Genomic DNA, 21,991 nt, shown 5'->3' with positions numbered 1-21,991 from the left:
AACATTTAAGTGTTAAAATTATTAATGCTTTATACACTAAAGCAGTAAAGCCATGGGCTCCTCTGGCTGTTCTAGCAAGGAAATATTGGAGTGGTGTTGAAGTCATAATCATCCAAGAATGATGAGAGAAGTGAGGTTTTTGGGGGGTAATATCTTGATTGGACCAACTATAGTTGGCAGAGATGTTTGACATGCTTTCGGGTACAAAGCAAAGAAGGTCAGACCTAAAGAAGGGCACTTTGTGCCCCACAGCTTTGTCTAACATTTATCCCAACTAGGCACTTAGTCCAATAAATGATATCATGCAAAAAAAACCTTGCCTCTAGAAAATAAATTCACCCTCAGCTTTTTCTTTTACCAATGTCTCCCTCCACAGTCTCATAAGCTATTAGACATTTGACACCTTGTCTTCTGAACAACAAGTAAAAGATAGAAGTGAAAATATATCAGAAGAGACGTTATCATCAGAAGATAATTGAGAGACTACTCATCCCCACACTGAGTAGGTGTCATGCCATCTGCCATGGTGAATACATATTTGCAGTAAATGCTGGCTTGCTGGAGTTGCAGAACAGGATGATTGCGTACCATTGCTGGATAATGCTGCCTACCTTGGACTAGCAAATTGTCTATTCTGAAAGAACTTTTCCATTATTATTGGGGAAGATTCATAGTAATTTCTCCAATTCCTGTTGCGGATAAAAGCAGCCTTTTACCAAAAGGTTGTGTTACTGCAAAACTAGTTTTGGAGATTGCAGTGATTTTTATTGACCTCTCATCTCCCTTTCAGCATATTTTAAACTTGACATTTTATACACACACACACACACACATATACATACACAAACATGCACACACATGCACACACACATATGTATGTGCACTTATGTACATAGACACATATGTATAAGCGCAACTTTTTTGGAATTTAGATTGGCAATAAATGAAGATTCAAATACTGCTCCCCCTATTCCTGGACACACAGCTTTCACCCAAGTTCTCTGTGTATATGTAAGTGCAGAATTTGATTTTTCAATTTTGCAGTAGGGTTTTTGCCAAAATAATCACAGTCTTGCTAATGTTGACTCTACTTAACTTGTGAAGACAATGACAGCAGCATATTATCGAGAAGGCTCGCAGGTCTACCAGACTTTTTAGTGCTGTATTTGACCTTTGTCTATACTGGGGCTTCCACCATTGGAGCTGCAAGAGTGGGAAGTTTTTGCTACAGATAGCTAGGGTCAGATCTCATTTAACTTATTAGGTATGCAAGTGTCATTCTATTCCAGCCTGGTTGAGTACTTAAAAAAAGCACTAATGCAAAAGGTGCATCTGTCTCCCCACACATTTTTTGTGATTTAATGTTAAAGCTAAGATGATGGCTTGTTACCAAAAAAAAGCCATATTAACAGCTTTCCAGGGACTCAAGCAAGGCATCAAAATATTGCACACAGGCACCTAATGGATGGAAGTAGGATCTCTTATGTAATGTAGACACAGCCTTAGCCTATCTGAGTAAGGCAGAATTCTCAAAGGGTGTATTGTAAGCATGTGCCTAGGGTAATGATGCACAAACGTGTCCATGCAAAGAAAGAGACAATTATTTTCAGGAGTCCAACTGGAGCACAGACTGCAAATGAAAATGAAGGAGATGATCTGTGCAGTTAGGTAATGATTCCTATAACTACCCAGTAAGTGAAGAAGCCCCATTTAAAACAACTGAGTTTGAGGGAGAAGGCAGGATCCGGTCCCAGGGTTCTATTATTAGTATGAACTGATCTTCAGATTTTCAAGAAATGCTGGAACAAATGTTAGTATTCACAGGTGAATGCCAATCATTACTCATTTGCTTGTAGACATGTGTGACCCATCTAATATATGCTTTCCTTTGAAATGTCAAATTGGAGCATCCAGCCACATAATGTGTGGCATAACAGAGCTGACCCAGGGAGTTCAGGGCTCTTTGAGCCCCATCCAGGCCAGTGTGTGAACACATTCTGATTCAATCTATGCAGGTTAAACTAATCCGCAAAGATTGAAATGATTCAGTCTTGGTTTTTTTGAATGTCTGTACTTGGATTGTGTGTGTGGGTGGAACATTTGGGGCAGTGATTATATTCAATGTGTGAAAAAGCAGCTTCCAGGGCAGTGTGAGTGCACAGTGCATCTAGCCCAGTAGGTGCACCTCTGTGTGTGAATAGGCAACATGAATGTGTTAGATGCAGTATGCAGGCTGATGTGTGAATACACTGTGCATGACATGCCAGAATCCAGGCCAGGGTGACTGCAGGAACAGAGGAAAAGCCATGACCCCTGAACATCTCTGTTCCATAAAGGCCAGGCTGATATGCAGTCTCCATGCTCTCCGAAGCAGAAGGGCCCAAAACTATGACCAGGGACAGACATTACACATAAGCCAGTTTAAGTGATCAGAAACTGGTTTAAACCTGTAACAGAACAGAAGTTCAGTGCACATAAACCAGTTTAAAAATGGCTGAAACTGGTTTAAGATAAACCTGCTTGAATGTAGTATCAGACTTAACTGGTTTGGGTCAAACTGGTTTATGCAACGTCTGCCCTAGACCCTTTCCTGGTTTATGTTAAATCAGAGTCTCCCAGCATCCCGGGATGTTCTCTGGGCTGGGTGGGGCTCTCTGCTCCAGAAAGCTGGGCTGGTCCTCCCCCCCTGCTCCCTGGCTGCAGCTCCGACAGAGACTGCACATACAGCAGGGTATGCCTGGCTTCCTTCTGCTACCCACCCCCTCACCACTCTCTGCTCAAGCAGGGATTTCCCCCTGCCTTACACAGACACCTCTCAGCATTAGCTAGCATACCATATGCTGGCTACAGTCTGTGCTGTGGGAGACAGGAAAAAGGCAGATAGGACAGTGTCAGCTTAGGGCTTTTTGGAGATAATCAACAGGTAACTGGTAATGTCCCTCCATTCCTTCCTTGGAAAAACTGTTTAAGAAGAGCTTCAATTAATGGAGAGAGGCTGTTGTTTTCTTAATGGGCTGATAAACACTGAGTTAGGGGTGATAATCACTGTGTTATCAACTCCCTGATGGGCTGCTTACGGGGGATGGGACACCCCTCCCTAATCAGAGCATCCTGCCTGGGCCTAACCACACCCTTCCTCAGCTCAGCACTATGGAAGGGAAGGGAGGGCTACTTTAGCTCCCCCCCAGCTTCTAGCCTGAGCCACTGCAGGCATGTGCTGGCATTTCTTCAGTCCAGAGGGGATGTCTGTATGATTGCAAACTGGATTTGCCCAGCCAGGTTAGACTAACCTGCAAAGATTAACTCAGTTCATACTCAGGCTTTTTGAATGTCTGTCCCTAGCCTGAGAATCAACTGGAATGCTTCCTCATAGTGCATCCTTGTAAAGAACCATTGACAATGCATAGGTGATGCATGCGGGTGCATGTGTACCCCCTAAGATTGGTGGTGCACCCCCTGTGAAAAGTGCTGCAGATGCTGCCAGTGGCACCTGTAGGTGGTCACCACTTGTCACCCCCCCACCCCCCCAGTCGCTGACACCACTGGCAGCATCTATGGACAGTCCCCAATCGCCACTGGCTGCCGCTGCTGCTGCTGGCTGTGTCTGCGGGTGGTGACCAACCGCTGGTCGGAGCTCACGACCAACCCCCCTCCTCCCCGCCGCCATGGCAGCCTGCAGGAGCTCCCCGCTCAGCCCACCCCTGCCACTGACACCACCACAGCTGCCTGCAGGAGCTCCCTGCTCGCTGCCACCATGCCCCCACCACCTCTACCTGCAGGTGGTTGCTGTGCCCCCCCCCAGCCTCCAGGGGCACACGTTCATGTAAAGAACTGGCCTTGTACAAACAACTTCTAGCAGAACCTTTCTGCTTGTCATCTTTGCAAAGCAGTCCCTCTGTAATCCAGAGGAAAATGAATAGCCTGTAGGAATATTCTTTCAGTGGTACAGAATTGAAACTGTTACCTCCAGCATTAGTTATTGAGGTTATTGGATTCTTTACTGCATCTTTGAAATTCTTAACCCATAAAAGCATTCCAAAACTATCCCTTTGTTTATGTAGCCAACTAGCAGTGCAAACATACCTTCTCTGTTCTGTCTTTGTTTTCAATAGATATAATGGGAGCAAAAGAAACTGTTAGGACTTTATTAGGCATATTTATCAGGTTTTCCAAATTCACTTAGACTGAGAGAGAGAAATTGAATTCAAGGCTCTCTTGTTACTTGTTATGTGAATTATTTAATTTTCATTTAATGTCCTGTGTTTTGTCAAGGTGATTGTGTTTTACAGCTGAGTTTTGAATCTTGCTCAAACTCCAACACCAAGTGAATTAAAAATAAAAAACAGCAATGAACATATTTTCTACATATGTTCACAATCAAATTCATGCCACACTAATTTGATTTATAGGAATGGAACACAGAATATGACAAAAAGGCCTTTGAAATAATAATTTCTGCAATATGGAGATCCCCACAGTTCAGTACTGCCAACTACATAAAACATGCACTTATGTTCAGCAGCACTTAGTTGTCCCTCCCTGGGTTTGCTTTCTTAAGGGCAGACCCAGGCATTCATATGTCCCAGTTACAAACATACACTGGTATCACTGAGGTGCCATGTAAGCATGAACCCTTTTACCTTACTTTAGCAGCATAATCTAGATGTATATTTTGCCCCTTTGGTTTTGTGCCAAATAAACAGTGGGCTTCTCAGTTTCCTGGATTAAAAACATTCAATGCTCTCAAGTGCTTCCAATTAAGCATATAATAAATAGTGTGTTGCCAACTCTTGTGGTTTTATTGTGAACCTTGTGGTATTTTGCTTTTTTTCTTAAAACTCCAAATCTAGGAGTCCAGTGATTACCAGGGATCCTGGGTTTCTCTGATAAAAAAAAAAAATCTCCAATTTTTGGATTAAAAAAAGTAACCCAAATCCACATCTTTCCATGATTAAAATAAAATACCAGTCTATAGCTGGAAAAAATGTGGATTTTGGATTATATTTTTTAATCCAAAAATTGGGGGTATTTTTTAATCAGAGAAAACCAGGATCCCTGGTGATTACATGACAATCTCAGCTTTCATTTAAAAAACAATTTGTCTAGCTCTTGTGGTTAAAGCAGAAAGCTTGAAGATGTGACTTTTGTGCATCCAGACACCAGAAGGCCACAAAATAAAAGAACCAAGATATTTTGTTTTTAAGAAACTCTTGTGTTCTTTTTAAGTTAACTTCATGAATTTGGTGTCCCTATCAATACTTTTTACGCAGTTAAGGTTACCCATACTGTGTTTAGTATCTGCAAGTCATCTATAACAATACAACTACTTAAAACGGGTCATTAGGTAACTTACTAAATACTAATACATAAAACCTATGAGTTTTATGGAATGCATGTAATTAAAAGTTATTTGTCAAAGGTCCAACTTTAAATTACCCATTTAAAGAAGAACAAAAATCCATTTGTAACTTTGCATTTAATCTTATCTAACAAAAACCTGTGCTCTACTTAAGGCTAGCAATGCATACATTTAACAAAGCATTTTCTCCTGTGCAAATAAGTCTGCTTATCTCCTATGTCAAGAGCTAACTAATACGAAATTCCACCCAAAGGACAGAAAGTGACAAACAGATATGGCACAAATAGAAAAATATCTAATTTAATTATACTGCAAATGTGGGGAGGATTTTCAGCTACGTCTCGTTATAGCTAGGTTTGCTGATTTGTCTGAATTAGGGAGGCCCCATATTAATTCCCTCTGAACTTCTTCCAACAAGATTTTGGTCTGCTTACATCCTGGAGTACATAAATCTTCCTGTATCTTGCATGTGGTGATCCAATTTGTTATTTTAAAATTCTGTTTGGATTTAACAGACTCCTTTTGACTAAGTAGTGTGTGTCAGATAGAAAAGGAAGGATGACATGTATCAGCTTCAGGCAGAAATAGACCAGGCAACTTAGAGAAATGAAATTAGTAAACAGAGGCAGAAAAGCACATTGCATGGACATATTGCATTCACAATGATACATACATCACTATGACTGGGCTTGGAGTTTTAACCCTGTGCAGGAAAATAGTGAATGGCTTCACTTTAAAAAACAGATGCTCAGGTACCAAAGTGATGATGAGTGTATAAAAATATGCCCAAGTAGGTAGATAGAAAAGCTGTTGTCATTTATACATATACAACTGTACCCAGCTGTGACCAAGAACACAAGTTTGCCCAGGGCTGTGAGTTTTGAAGGCATTGTATGTAAGTTTACCTGACAGGGTTCATATGGAGATTGGCCTTGAATTGGTAAACCTACTCAGGGAGAAAGGTTAAAAAATGCATGCTAGGAGCTTCTTTCTGACTAACTAGCAAGCCTCTATCAATACAGGTGTGAAATCCGAGGTTGCACATACCTTCCTCTGTGTTGCTAGAAAGGAATTATTTCCCCTGAATCGTGCCAAATTGCCTGGATGGTGATTGTAAAGCAGTGGTCACCAACCAGCGGATCTCGATCCACCGGTAGATCTCAGAGCCTCTTCTGGTAGATCTCGGAGCCTCTTGGAGTCGATCCGAGGCTGGGGTGGGGGCCTGAGTGCCCGCATGCATGCATGCATGTGTCCCAGCCCAGCAGGTCACTCCATGGGGGAGGGGAGGGGAGGGAAGAGGTGGGAGCTAGGTTGAGGCCCCCCGTGATGAGGGACAGCGCTGCAGGAGCAGCAGTAAGTTGAGTGGGGCCCTGGCTGGGCCAGACTTACTTCCTGGGAAGGCACACCCCCAAATAATTTTTTCTCCCTCTGCCTCAATTTGTCCCCCCCCCCCCCCTTACCTGCTGGGTGGGGGGAGGTGGTGGCACACAGTAGATCTTGGGTTGCTTTTAAATGTCAAAGGTGATCTCCTACTTAAAAAGGTTGGAGACCGCTGCTGTTAAGGTTTCCACACCATCTGTGTGGAGTTTAAATCTTTTGGAAAAGAAGCTGGAGTGTATATTAATATGCTTCATAAATTTATCCCTTATGTCCTGCCTTGGTTTCCCCCCCCTCCTTAGATAAATAGAGTTTAAAAGCATAACAAGCAAGATATACTGCACAGTAGCCAGCAGACCTACGTCTGGTTCTTCACTGGGGCCTGAGAAGGCTACCACTATGGGTATGTTGGATAATAATAAGTAGTTATTTATAGTAGGAATTAGTGTTCATGGCTTTTCCTACATAAAATAGATTTTCCTTGACCAATGAATGGACCGCGTGTTTCTGTCCTTATATTTATACTGCTGAGTGTTTACATTGGCCCCACACCTCACTTGCTTATGTGAGGACCTTGAGTAGCCTCATTGATTTAAGTGAATATTGCTCACACGTGAAAAATTAAACATGGAAAAATGCTTGCAGGATCCAGAGCCTCATCAGCAATATTTTTGAAGGGATTGTACTAGGAAGAGTTTTGCCTAATAGCAGTCTTCAGCCAAGAATGTGCTACTTTATTAACCTAATTAAAAGAGTTTACAGAGAATAATTTAGCAGACAGTTGTAGTTTTTTGATCCGCTCAAAGCAGACCATGATTTCCACCTATATATTAATGATTCAAAGACAAATAGCTTGGCATTTTTCATGCTACCAGCCCTGTGGATTAATCAATCTCTTCTCTGTGGGTATGTCTAGATGTGCATTTACTGTGCAGTCTGTCATGACCCAATGATTGTGTGTGTGCTTCGGCACTGCAGAATTATTTCCCGCCACATGGAGCTTTCTTTGCACAGTGCAGTTCTCAGCTGCAGAGAGAAAACCCTGGTGCAAAGGAGTTCCCGCCGCTCGCATGTAAATTTGTGTCCCATTATTGGCTGTTTCTAAATTATTCCCACGTGGCGGCTAGCGATTGGCTTGCTAGCTATATAAGAGGCTTGAGCAGTTTCTGCCCAAGTCGGAGATCTCCGAGAATCTCAGGAGGATCCTGAGAACCCCGATTCCGAGAATTCCTGGAGAAATCCGAGAGAATTCCGGCAAGGAGTCCACGATTATCTCATGGATTTCTACGTATATCTCGAACCGAATGATGGCTTGATCAGCCATCAAGAATCTCTCCCCGTCACCAGACAATCCCTGACGTACCCCTGCCCTGCGCGCTCGTTGAGAGTCACAGCACGGACTATCGTATCGGTTTAGAGAGCTCTCATAGTTCGAGTTTTCTTCTTTTCTTCTATCTACAACTGTAACCAAGCAAGTTTTCCTGCCTGCACCACAACCATCTACGGTGTAAGTAAAATAATCTTTAATCAACCTCTATGCGTCAGTGCCTAATTCTAGTCCGCTGTGCCGACTTCCCCGGCCCACGTGCCCGGGCTGCTGGCCACAGCCCCTCGGCCCCGACACAGTCAAGTTACTACGCAGTAAGTGGGAATAGGCCAGCATCTACATGTGCAGACGTTAAAGCACATTAATGCTTTAGTCCCAAATCTAACTAACTTTAGTCCCAAGTCAGTCCACACACAGTGTGACTGTGCAGTAAGGCATCTATACATGTGCTACTGAGCAGTAACTAATTGGGTGTAAATTTGATACCTGCATGATGCACTCATGTCGGTGTAAGCTGCCATATTTACTACACAGTACGGGCATGCGCATGTAGACATGTGCCCAACACTGTGCAGTAATTTCAGTTACTGTGCAGTAAGTGCATATGTATAGACATGCCCTGTGAGTAACAGATATATGCTAAATATGTTGTCATGGGAAGGAGGAGGAGGAATCTGGTCCAGGAGTGAAGGTGCAAGGAGGGAAAATGGAAAGCATCTCAAGCCCTTGTTTCAGAAAGAAAGATTGCCTAATGGTATGAAGGAGGGAAGAATAGGAACATCCAGGGTCTCTGTTATCAGGGGTTCATCTGGACCTGCCAGCATCAAGAAAGAACAGGGGCTTTTCATAAGGCATGAAAGGGGAATGGATGCACAGAGACGCTCTGGCAAGGGGGAAGATTGTGGAACCTAGCAGGAAGGAGCAGGGGCACAGTGAGACATTGATATAGGGGAAAAAGGGAATAGGGGCCCAAACACGGCTCTTGAAGGGGGACATGAGATACGTTGGTGACACGCACTGAGCTAGTGTGATGGGGTAGGGACGTGCAAGGAGCTCCTTGTATGGCCAATGAGCTCAGCATGCAGAAGCTGTGATGTGTGTGACCCACTAGTTAGTTATTACAGGAACCATCTAGACATCCCATCTGAGATCAAAGATCTATTTTGCAAGGTACTATATTGGTGCACAGCTCACAGTGTGTTAGACATTGCACAAAATAATGCACAACTTCCGGTTAGAACTAATAAAGAAAAAATAAAGTCAAAATCTTAAATGATCATTCTCAGCTATACTTACAATCGAAGGCCAGGATCCTGCGCTGATGTTAATGGAACTATCCAGAGTTTACAGAGTCAAGCGCATGCCTAAATCTTTGTAGAACAGGGTTTAGATAGATGAGACAGATGAAGTGTAGGGAGGAAAAAAATTAACGATCCTAGAACAGCTGAGTTGTAGGTGCAGGAAAAGAACCATGAGTTGAAATCTTGGCCACACAAAGCTAATAGAAGCTTTGATACACTGAGTATTACCCACAGAATAAAAAAGGCATTTGTAAATATATGCAAGAGGCAAGAATTCTTGTGGGTAATACCTTTTATTGGACCAGCTGCATGATTGGGATAGGCATAGGCAAGCTTTTAGGTGTCACAGTACTCTTCCTCAAGGTACTGTGATACCCAAAAGCCTGAGGAAGGGTACTGGGATGTCTGAAAGCTAGCCTATGGCTATCCCAACCATGTAGCTGGTCCAACAAAAGATATCACCTGCAAGAATTCTTGCTTCTTGCCTATTTCCTGGACCACCAGAGCAACAACATCACCTCAACACTACCAAAATGTTGTAAATATATGATTTTTATTTTGACTACCTCTTTCATAACCAGCAGTGGGGCCACTGACTCCTCTAGTGAGAGGCTTCTTGAAAAGACTTAGGTATACACTTAACTGTATTTACTGAGTTTCTTTGAATGTTGCACATAATTATGCATGCAGAAGAACAGACAGGAACTCAGGGCTGCAAAAATGTAAATAAATTTAATTATGCTACTACTTTTAAATTAAACATTTAGGCAAATCTTCGTGGGATTGGGGCCCATACAAAACAGAGAGCAAATATTCCATTCAGAAATGCATGTAACAGCAAGAGGGGAAAAAAATTCCTTCCTAGCCCCATGTATCAACCAGACAAGCCTAGAAGCATGGGGAATATTGTTAGTAGAGCACAGGCATATATGAAAGTATGTAATGTACACACATGAACATGCAATGTACGTACACAGCCACACAATGCACATATATGAATATGCAATGTGCATGTATGAAATGTAGTGCATGCAAGTAAGCATGAGGTAAGTATACAAACATGTGATGGACATATATGAATACACAATGTGTGCATGAAATGCAGTGCGTGTATATGACCATGAGGTAAGTATATGAACATGTGATGGACATATATGAATATGCAGTGTATATGCATGAGTATGAAATGTGTGTATGAGTGTGTGAGGGATAGGCGTGAACATGTCATGAACATATATAAATATGCAATATACACAGATGAATAGGCAACATGTGATGTACATGTGCAAATATGCAGTGTACACATGTAGATATGTAATATGTGTATATGAACATGCGAGATACATGGAAGAACATGTGATGCCCATAAATATGCAATGTGTACACGCAGATATGCAGTGTGCATACATGAACAAGCGAGGGATGCACATGAACATGCGACACCCATTTATAAATATGCAACGTGCACACACGCATATGCAAGTCTGTGATGCCCATATGCAAATACGCAATGTGCACACATGGATATGCAGCATGCGTACATGAACAAGCGACTTATGTGCCTGACCATGCCATGTCCATATATAAATATGCAATGCCCACACACAAGGATGCAACACCTGCGTATCAGCAGACAAGGCACATGCATGAAAACAGGATGTGCATGTATAAACCTGCCACGTGCATATCTGAACCTGCGATGGTTGCCCACAAACACACAGGGTGCACATAAAAATCTGCAACGCGTGCACCCCATCATGTAATGCATGCATGTGAGCCTGCAATGCCCACGTGCAAATACGCAAAGCACATGCGCAGTGTGCATCTAGAACAGGGGTCGGGGCAACGTTTTTGGGCAGAGTGCCCTAAACACCTGCAACCTCCATTTATAAGATGTTGGGTGCCAGGGGCAGGCAGAGCTGCAAGGGGCCCGATCCTTGTTGTGGCAGCGCAGCCTGGGCCCCTTCCCTGCCGTGCCAAGCAAAATGCCTTGAGTGCCACGCTAGCCCCCGTGCCGCGGGTTGCCTACCCCTGCATGCAGGCGGTGACGATGCGGCGCCCAGCGAGGAACAGGCAGAACAGAGGATGAGACACGCGAGGGACAGGTAGGAGGCGGAGCCGCGCCGCAGCGCAACGCGGCACGGCACAGCACAGCACAGCACAGCCCCCGGCCCCGGGCGGCGGCGGCGGCGGCGGCGGCGGCGAGGCGGGGCGGGGCGTGCGCCGGGGCAGCTGGTACCGCGCGGGCGCTTCCGCGTCTCAGCGGGCTGTGGCGGCGGGGGCGGGCCGGGGCGGATGGTGCTTTATAAGCAGGCGGGCGGGCTGTGGCCCGGTTGAGTTGCGGCCTCCGGCGCCTGCTCCAGTCCAGCCCAGACCAGCCATGTCGGGGCCCGCGGCCGCGCCGGGCTCGGGCACCCCCAAGGCACTGCCGTCGTCGGGGCCGCGCTCGCTGCGGGACATGCCGCACCCGCTGGCGCCGGCGGCCAGCGAGGAGGCGGCGGCCGCGCTCAGCCCCAGCCCGGACCTGCCGCTGCCCCGCAGCATCGCCGACAAGGTGCGTCTGGTCCTCGCGGGGCGCCGGGCGCAGCGCTCCCCCGTGCCAGCCCGCCGCTCGGCTCCTGAGGGCGGGGGGGGGCGCGGGGCGGGGGGAGGCGACCTGCTGCTGCTGCTGTTGCAACGGGTGCTCTGGCTGCCTCCTAGGCCGGGCAGGGGCTTGTGCTGGCTTGGACAGAGAGCAGCCCGTCTCCCTACGGCCAGGGTTTGACTCGTGGGGGAGCTCGGGAGCCTGAGCCCCCACCATAAGCGATGAGAGCCCCCTGCACTGCAGCCCCTGCTCCGCACCTTTCTGAGCAGCCCCTGCAGTGGTGAGGTGGCTTCTGACTGCCATTGCTGCAGACCCCCCCTGGAGTTGGTGTAATGCAAACCCTGCCTGCAGGGGGCTTCAGTAGGTGCACACAGTCGCTTGGGGCCAAGCCTGCCTTGGTAAGATCTTCCCCCTGACTTCCATGGGGTGCTGTGCAGGGCTTGACATGCTGCATCTGGGGCTTGGGGTAGGCCCTGCCATGCTGACCTCCCCAGCAGGCAAGCTCCCTGCTGGGTACAAGGCCCCATGCCAGCGTCATCTCCAGGGTCATCTCATGCTGTTCCTCAAGAGTTGAGGGCCTCCCGCCTCTTGAAGATGTTGGGGTCCTGCCTGCAGGAGGGAGGGTGTAATGCCTCCCCACCCCCATACCTGAATGACAAGTGCTGTGTTGCTGCTTCTGGCTTGATCAGCTGGGAAATAGCTGGCGTGTGAGTGCCTAACACTTCAGGCATAAGAGTCGTCATTTACCTGAGATGATAAAGGTGGAAATAGGGTGGCTTAACTCTCAAAGTTCTGCATTGTCTGATTGTCAGGTTAAAGCAGAAGCTGTTGTATGGGTCTTCTTTCTGCAAGTGTCAGAGGTGTTGGCCCTGCCAGTGTCCAGGAGGCTTGCATTAGTAAGTGGTGAGGTGAACTCCAACACAGCTACTGTCATCTTGTTGCTGCCAGTTTTACTCTGAGATGGAATTATACCGTTGTGAATTTCCTTAGTATAAGCCAGGGGGTCTCAGACCATCCTCTTTAGACTGGAAGCACCCCTTGGAAAAATTCCAGCTCCTTAGTTTTTACTTGTGGGGTTCTTATTACAGAAAAAGAACAGAGCAGTGCTCTTGTTGCAGCGAATGTCAAAAGACTAGAACAGGTTAATTTTCTGACGCCATGAATTCCTGTTTGAAATCTCTGGGTTTACCTGGTGGATTGTGCTTGTGCACCTAACTATGCTAACATTTGTGTGACACCCTTGGAAAGGATGGCAAGATGCACCAGGGTGCTGAAGAGCCCTTATTGAGGATTGCTAGTGTAAACAGAGCTGTTAAACTCTCTACCCAAGCAGGCAAAATCCTTTTGGGGGGGGGGGGGAGGGGTGCAGCTGAGAACCAGGTCATAACATTTGCCCTAATTATTCGGGGCCAGGAGGTGGTGGAGGGAGAAGGCCTTGTCCCTGGGGACAGCTGACAGCACAATCCTAGAAAGTCATCCTGCCGTGCTTTCTCCATTACAGCTTGTAATGAGCCAACCAAAAGTCTTCTATAAACCCATAGTCTGAGATGAGTTCCCTCTTCTATCTGTCTGGAGAAAACTGGCAGGAAAACCTAAAGGATAGACTTGCATGGCTATTCTTGAGGCTTTCCCACCTTCCTGTCTAGGATTAGCCCCTGCATTGTTCAATGCCAGGAGAGTGAGCTGAGAAGATTCTCTGTGCCTCCCTGCTGAAAGATATTTTGTTTGATCCTCTCATATCACTAACTTCATGGCAGTAGTAAAACTTTAACTGCTTATTTTGCCCTTTCCCAAGTCGACAAAGCTTAAATACTGCTTCCTAGCTCGCCTGTCTGTCTTAATCTTTGACTGTGACTCATTCATTCTCAAAAGGTGACTTCAGCCGGTGAACCAACAGTGCTCAGAGCTTGAAATACTTGTGTTGGGGTTGGTCAGTTCTATAGCCTTTTTGCTTTGGGTTGATTTATCTCTTGGAGATGCACCTCTTCAAAAATCCCCACTTCAGATACAATCTACACATTTTGTCCTTAGTGCCTAGCAAGTATCCTTTACTGAGAGGCATCATGGAGCTCTGTACAACTTGAGGTTGAGGTCCAAATTCTCCCTGCTGTAAGCATACTTGATTCCACTGAGTCAGTAAGCTTGTGCCAGCACTGAGGCTGACCTTGACTGTCGCTTCACATCTGCCAGAATGCAGACTCCTCCTAAAGTCATGATGCCTAATCGGTGGAAGAATGGTACAATTACAGAGCCAGCATGAGAGGTTAGATTATGCATCGGTATGGGATTTTTTTGTTTCATATAGTAATACTTCCAAAACTCTTTGAAAGCTGAACCCCTTACTGGACAACATGAGGGCACTTACATGGCCATTGCTGCATTTGTCCCCATGCCCTGAGGGGGGGAAAAAATGCTGCTTTAATGGCTAAGCATGTGCCTCTGTTTTAGGAAACAATACAACCCCAGGTTACTTCTGCTTGCCTTCTTGCCCAGAGCTGGATAAGGACCCCCATCTAGTTCATTGCAAGCTTTCATCAACTTCTCTTGAGTGTTTTAAAACTGTTGGAATGCTTCCTTCTTCCTTCTCCCGTGAATTGTACTGCACTTCCTACACTACTTAGCTAGCAGTTTTTCTGCAGATCGGGGATCATTTTAATCTTAGCTTGGAACACTTACTAACTTATGTCACAACTTGCGGCACTTGGTTTCTGTAGCATTGCTTTTATATAGCTATTCCATCCTAACCTGTATAAGAAAATTTATTTTGGGGTAAAACAATCCTGCAGCTTCTACCGTTCTCTGTACATTTACCTTTTTTAGTGGTGGTTTTACAATATGCTGGCTGTCTCTTGAACTTAAGTATCTATCAGTGTTACTATGTTGCCTAGACTCCTATACTTCACACATTTCTTTCTCTAATCAGTTACACTGTGCAAGGTATTTGGTCTTAAATCTGGCTTCCTTCTCCAACTAAGTTTGTGGGGGGGGGGGGGGGGGGGGGGTTTCTGGGCAGAGGGATTGGAAGAGAATTCTTCTTTCTTCCCTCCAATTTACATTTAAGTTAATCCCTCTTTCTCCCTCAGAGCTAGAGGAGTGGGGAGCCAGCCACTCTGGCAGGTGTGCCATGAGCTAAGCTCTGTATCCTTGATAAGTGCTGTTCAGGTCCCCTTCCCCCACCTGTTTCTCTGCCCTGGCTTCCAGTGTTCTCCCTGCTCCATCCACAGTCTGCCATGTGCCACATGGTTGCCTATGCCACCTGTGGCCAGTCTGTGGTACATATGTGTGCTAACTCAGTGGTAGCATCATTCTGTTTAAATGTATGGCATCCACTAGGAAGCAAGTATCTTCTGACTCCTTCTTCTTTTGCATACTAAACTTTTTGTTCAGGATGTAAAATAGAAACTTCTGTTAGACTTAAATTCTGAACATGCATAAATGAACTAGGCCAGACCAGTTTTTCCCTCAAAATCATCAGTGTCCCAGCATCATTATATTGATGGTATGTTCTCCCTTTTTAAAAGGTGAGACACTTGCACTGGGGGAATGCCTCTGGCAATGAGTAACTCAAACAGAACCATCATTCATTCAAGGAGTTATCTCTGAACTGCTAGTGGCACAATTTTTAAAAAGCTCTGTGGAAAGGAACTACATCAAAATGGAACTGTAATCCAGTAAATCTACTTCCCAAACACTGATCTATCCACTTACTCTGAAGACTGAAGAGAAACCTTCACCAGCAAAAACAGCTTTGAGTTTCTAGATGGCTTGTATCCTGTTCTTACAGTCTCAACAGAATTACTACTACAATATCCTTTTAGCATCTATATAATGCCAGTGAAACTGCACTCGTATAACTGAGGGCACAGTTAGGCCAGCAGAAACTTTGGAGTATGAATTAAAACCTGGGATCTGTATTCCTTTTAGGTTGCCTCTTCTTGTAGATTAACTTGCCTGTCTGGTCTACAATAGGCAAAGTGATCTGGGGCATAGCACAGGCTGCATATGTGGATGGCTTGGTGTGGGTGTACTGGATGCTAAAATGTCAGGTCATCTTGAGTTATGGTGCAGATGCCAGCCCTGACTCGTGTGTCGGAGCACTGATTCTCAACCAGGGCCCTGCAAGATCCTTTTAAGGGTGTAATGCTATATACTAGCACAGTTGGGTGTGCAAACCACTAGGGCTGTGCGAAACGGCACCGTTCCGTTTCACCTTGAGTTTCAAGGTTTGGATGGAACAGTGTTTTGTACTGAACTGTCATTTTGATTGAAACATCCCTACTGTTTCGATGAAGCAACATAGAACAGCTGTTTTGAATGTTTTGCTAGATCAGGGGAGTCAGCCCACCTGGGCTGACTTCCCATCCCCAGAGCTATGGTTGAAACATTTCAACTAGCCTCATTTTGAGGCTCTTTGGTTTTTGTTTCGATTTTGCTGTTTCTACCTCGAAATGAGTTGAAACAGTGTCAAAACAAAACAGCCAGCAAAATTTTGCACAGCCCTATAAACCACTATTCATGGTTCCCAAAAGAAACCTGAGACTTCAAGTGATCCATGTTGTCAACAACACTTCTGATGTGTTGAGAACACTTTCTTTGGGTCAGAAGAATTGCTCTACTAGCTGTCTGACTCTGCAAATGCCAGCTCTTATTCTTTCAAAGGGGTGCCTTGAGCCTAAAAATTGAGGACCGTTGTGTTTGGAATATGGGCTAAAAACTTGCAGGTTACAGTTCTTCAGTGTGTGTGGTGGGGGAGGTTACAGTCCACCTCACAACGCAGTAATACTCTCAAATGAAGAGGGCGTTCTGAAACTTCAGAGCTCTACTTCAAGGTTCTCTGGCCAATATAAATTACCTGTGTGAGGGAGAAATGCAAAATCCCATGTGTTTTGTGGTGGGTTTGTTTTTGTGTGTGATATGTGGTTTTTAAACGGCTATCTACAACTTTGTATGGGTCCATCTCTTCATGTTGGCTTTCCTTTGTAGGCAATTGGGGTCCATGACTTTCACAGCAGAGAAGCCATTTTTAGGGCACTGCTTGAATAGGATCCCTATTTGAAGTCACTAGTAAAACTCCCATTGACTGCAGATAGAAGCAGGCCAAGGAGGTATGCATGGCTGTTTTTAAGCAATTCTAGTACATCTTTATGGTGCTACTGTTCTTTCTTGGACTACTTCCCTTGTGGGTTCAGAAGAGACTTGGCACTAATTGGGGTGTGTGGCTGTTGGGGAGGGCAGTGGTGGGGAGATGAGGGGTATGTGTGTGTGGATTTTTTTTTTTTTTTTTTTTTTTTTAATCCTCTGCTCTAGGGGAATAACTAGTTGCCTACACTTGTCAGTCTCTTGCAGAGTTACTACTCTGCCTCCTAAATACTCTACAGGAATCCCCACTTTATTGATATTGGCTGACAAACACAAAGTAGAAAGATCCTGAACTCTGTCCAGAAATTGATCTCTCACTTCACAGCCTTTGGGGAGAGCTGTAAGATGTGTCCACATCCCTGAAGTGAAAGTACTGACATGGATGAGATCCAAGAACTTGCTCTGTGATGGAAACAAATGACCAACTGCATTGGCAGTGTCAAAGCTTCAACTACGGTTCTGGTGAAGCAACTCTTTGTTTTGAAAGTGCCACAAAGCACTGACAGTCTCTTACAAGAGAAACAGTTGAATATTAATAGTTTTATGGTGCTGTGCTCTATCTTGCTGGATGTTTAAAACATCTCTTCCATCACTTTTTTTTTTTTCCTCCCAGAAATTGTGGCTTTCAGCTACTTTAAAGCTTATTCAGTTAAAATAAGAATTCCATATTGGAAACAAATAGCTTACCCTGACTTGATCCTCTAAACCCGGGTTAGTAACTTGCAACCCACAAGCTGGATACAGCCCTGGAAGCCTCTAGATCTGGCCTGTGGAGCTGGAGGTCTTTGCCTATGCCTGCACTGGCTCCAAGCAGCAAGGAGCTAGAGCCTGGGAACTTCCAGCTGCACCCATGTCACTGCTACTACTTCCTGCTTTCCTACCTCTGGTCTGACAATGGCTTCAGTCAGCAGCAAGAGGTCTTTCCCTGTGTCCATGTGCTCATGGGAGCTGTGCTTGTACCACCACTACTTCTAGCCTCCCCTCTCCTCTGCTGTCACACAGGACTAGGTATCTATGAACTGCATTCATGCTGCTATCTCTCCCACTTCTCCCCTGCCACCACAGCCATGGTGTGGGTGCAACTTCCAGTTGGTGGGGAACTGTGCTAGCACCAGGTAGCTTCCAGCTGTTTCTGTGCTATGGTTGGGGTTGGGAGGGAGAGCAAAGAAGTGGCTGCAGTGCAGATGGGTTGCAGATGCCTGGTTTGAACAGAGCTTCCCACTGACTGAAAGCAGTGGCCTACTGCATCTGGGGGTAGGGGGCCTGGGAGAAGTGGTCGCTGTGGCACAGGTGCAACCTACAGCTGCCCAACTCTAGCATTGGTGTGAGGAGAGCTCCTTGCTGCTGACATGCTGCTAAAGCTGTCTGGCCTGCTTTGGACCAGAGCTGCGTTGTTTCAACCTGCAGCTTGTAGTCCCTACTCTGAAGAGAAAAAAAGCTTGGAAAACCAGACGGCTCACTCTCTCTTCCTTTGGAGAAATCCTTGCCTTTTTTTCCTTCCTGTTTAAATGAACTGACTTGGATTTGGCATAATTTTCAACACTTTCCCTTAGCCCTTCATACCTACAACCAGGCTGGTATGTAATCCTTACAAACGCACAGGATTTATTAAAACTACCAGCAATCCCTTTTCTTACTTACTGCCCAGGTGTCAGCACTAGGGAATTGGAGTTGTCACATTCCTGGACTGCCACAGCCTTCCCCCTGCCCCCTTTCCTCCTTGACTCTGCATCCCAAAGAAGTGACTCTGGAGTATGCGAGTCCCCCTCCATCTGAATCCCTGAACTGGCTTAAGAATTCTCTTGTGTACTGCATTCCAGTCTGAACTTCTTGCGGTTCTGGTTGTTACTGAATGTAGTGCCTTAAGTTGTACATCCTGATGTGGTCTTGTATGAGCAAGAAGCTGTCTGTTATGCCCCATAGCCCTGTAGTAGTTCCCTATATTCTGTGGAGCTCTTCAAATTCAAGGAAAGTTTCAGAAAGCAAGTCGATAATCTGGGTCATTTTGTTTGAATGACCCAGATTATTTACTCTTAACTTCTGTAAGAATAAGAGGACAACTCCTCCCTTTCTGCTTTCCAACATGTCCCATTTTGGGTCTGATCCTATAAACAGTCAAGCATATTCTCATGTTATGGATTCAAAATGTCCTGACTCCTGTCTCCCTGCCTTCCCCTGCTTGCCTCCTTCCCTTTCCCCCACAATATGACTTTATTTTATTGAAGCAAAAACAAAACAAAAAGAACTAATCTTCAACTGACTCGATGCCTAGCTGGGTACTTCTTGGCTCATAATGGGCCTTTATTAGTGTTTCAGATAATGTGATCCTGAAGATTCCTAGTAGCCCTGCAGCTCTCAACTTGGCAGTTCAGATCTGCTCTCTAAAAGGGACAGTTCTTCATATAGCATTAACTTGGACCAACTTTACTATCTCTACTTCCTGAGAGGTGTTGGAGAAACTGTTATCCTTTCTTGGACTTGCTTGTTTACACCACTGTCCTACAAATGTGGGTATAGAAACCACTCTCCAACACTTAAATATAAAAATCCTGTTTCAGTTAACTTGGAGGATGGAGTCTGGCTCTCTTATTAACCGTTCCTAACTGAATTGTGTGCAACTGCTACATACGCTATTAAAGATCTGAAACTATATATTGTGAAAAATAAATCTGATCTCTCATTTGGTTTTAATAAATTTTATTCTTTCAGTGAAGACACTTGGTGCCTGTCTGGCTTTCCCTGTTGGATTGTGAGTCTCTTTTTTTTTTTTTTTTTTTTTTTTTGTCCTGGAAAAATTTTGCTGTTTTAACCATTGTGGAAAAACTCCCTCGTTCTTTAAATACTCAGCTGAACTGCAGTCTAGTGGTTGGAAGGAATTTTTCCAGCATGAGGAGTTTGAAATGTTCATAACTATAGTCGGCTTCTAGAAGTAGAAATGATATACTATTGTTTGTCTCTTTTTATGAGGGCCCTTCCTGTGAGGACTCCTATTCTACTGTAGCACGAGCCCATCATCTTGGTGCTGCTTCTTTGTTTAAAACACCCTTGTGAGGTAGCATAGGGCAGGACTGGTACGGCTTTCTAGCCTTTTCACCTCTCTTGCCCTGATACATCTAGCCTAATAGTTAAATGCCAAACTTCAGCTGGATGGATGAAGGGCTTAGATTAGGTTGTGGAACATTAAGAAGTAATGTGTGATGGCTTATGAAAACATCTGACATCGATGAGTAGTGCTGTAAGAGCTGAGCAATGGGTGGAAGTAGGTGTTCTGGGCTGTGATGCAGAGGATCTCGGAGGCAGAAAGATGTAGTCAAGGATGGGTGAGGGTAAGGAAGGAAAAAGTAGTATTGGCAACACTAGCGATGACAGACTAAAGACTTCTTCATAGGCAAACTGCAGTCCTTCAAAAGCTCCTCTTCATCATCACCACCACCACCACTGCCTTCCTCCCCCTTTGCCCTCATTCTAACGCATGCCTTGCTGAAATGTAAAGTAGCTGCTATTGAGGGTTGGAAAAGTGATTATTTCCATTAGATCTCCAATAATCCTAGTGGTTATCTGCTGCCATTGGGGTGGTCTATTCCCAGAGTGAGGGCAGAATTTAGCCACTTCTGATTTGCCATGAGTATGGCTTAATGAGCCAGAACTTTCATTCAGAATGATGTTGCATTGACAAATAACTCATGTAAACAATTCCATGCTCTCTAAATAGGGCAGGGAGGGTGGGGAAGGGAACCTGGCATACTCATCTTTTTAGTATTGTTAACCAGTGTGATGCTTGTGTAATAATTAAACAGTTGTCTGTTACCTTCCAAATTCTACAAAGAACCAAAAAGCATTTGCCTGAATTGGCATGTGGATTGTAGGGGTTACTCCAGTTCTCACTTAAAAATAGAAAAGCCAGCAATAATCCTGTGACCACTAAACTACTTTCTTCCATGTATCTAAAAGGAGAAGAAGCGATCTCTGTGGGTTGTTCTGGCAGAATGTACTCTTTGTGGCTCCTTTCCACTTAAGTCAATAGCAATATCTTAATGAATCTGTCACTTAGAACTGGGATGGAAGCCACTAACTTGGCTATATGCCTGCTTCTCTGGAAGCAATAAGCAAGGGTGAGGTTCTTTTGTGGGGAGAGGGCTTTTGGCATAACTCTCTAAACAAGTGTGTAGTGTGACTTCTTCAGGACTGCCTCTTGGATACCTGTACCAAAGTTCTCCAAACTTTAACACAGGCAATACCAAGAGAACTAAAATTTGAGAGACTTGGAAAAGGAATCTTAAGCTACTGCTAATGTATGTACTACAGTGCTCCATACAGGGTGCATCTACATGTGTACTTTACTGAGGAGTAGCTTTTTTAGCTCTGCAGTAAAACATCAGTCTACTTGTGGTATTGGGATACACTAAACTAGGATATACAGTACTGTCCTACAATGGAGTACTTTACTGCACCTGAAACATGTAGATGGTGACCTGGGGCATAAATTGTGCCTGGCCAGTCAGGGGGGCCTGCTTTACCCAGTCTCAAACTGCTACTATCCTGGATGCACATATAGATGCTGCACCCAGGAGCAGCGGACTCTGGCTCAAACTGCTCTGGAGTTTATTGCATTGCTTTAATAGAAAGCAAGCTGGGGTTGGGGGAGAAGTGGGTAGTGTCAGCTCATCTCTGAATAGAAAAGGCACTTGCATCTGATTTTTAGATCAACCCTCTGTTGGGGATGTCATGTGCCTATTGCAAACACATATCTGGATCACCAGAGGAAGCTAAAGAAATTGTGTGTGCATGCAGTGTGCAGATGGGACTAAAGCTGCTGCTTGCTTGACTCCTGGCCAGCTGTCATTAATGTTGTACCATGGCTACTTGCACTTAATAGACGTAGGGGTTTGTTTGTTTGTTTTATT

The 21,991-nt window shown here is 45.0% G+C and overlaps 2 protein-coding genes across 3 annotated transcripts in view; one reads left to right on the top strand and one right to left on the bottom strand.

The window, feature by feature from the left end:
• INIP (INTS3 and NABP interacting protein) overlaps positions 1–11,490 on the bottom strand; it is a 39,246-nt gene extending 27,756 nt beyond the window's left edge. The window contains exon 1 of the mRNA XM_019490730.2: positions 11,394–11,490. The gene's annotated coding sequence lies outside the window, so the exon portion shown is untranslated. The remainder of the gene's footprint in view (positions 1–11,393) is intronic.
• A 157-nt stretch (positions 11,491–11,647) lies between these two features.
• SNX30 (sorting nexin family member 30) overlaps positions 11,648–21,991 on the top strand; it is a 71,838-nt gene continuing 61,494 nt past the window's right edge. The window contains exon 1 of one of the 2 annotated variants that reach the window (XM_059724615.1): positions 11,648–11,918. In XM_059724615.1, coding sequence (XP_059580598.1) covers positions 11,745–11,918 — 174 coding nt within the window. In that variant the 5' untranslated portion in view covers positions 11,648–11,744. The remainder of the gene's footprint in view (positions 11,919–21,991) is intronic. The other variant, XM_019490657.2, reaches the window with a different exon arrangement.

This window comes from Alligator mississippiensis, chromosome 3 (genome assembly GCF_030867095.1).
Source record: "Alligator mississippiensis isolate rAllMis1 chromosome 3, rAllMis1, whole genome shotgun sequence".
Lineage (NCBI taxonomy): Eukaryota > Metazoa > Chordata > Crocodylia > Alligatoridae > Alligator > Alligator mississippiensis.
This window is presented reverse-complemented; position numbering and strand designations above follow the sequence as displayed.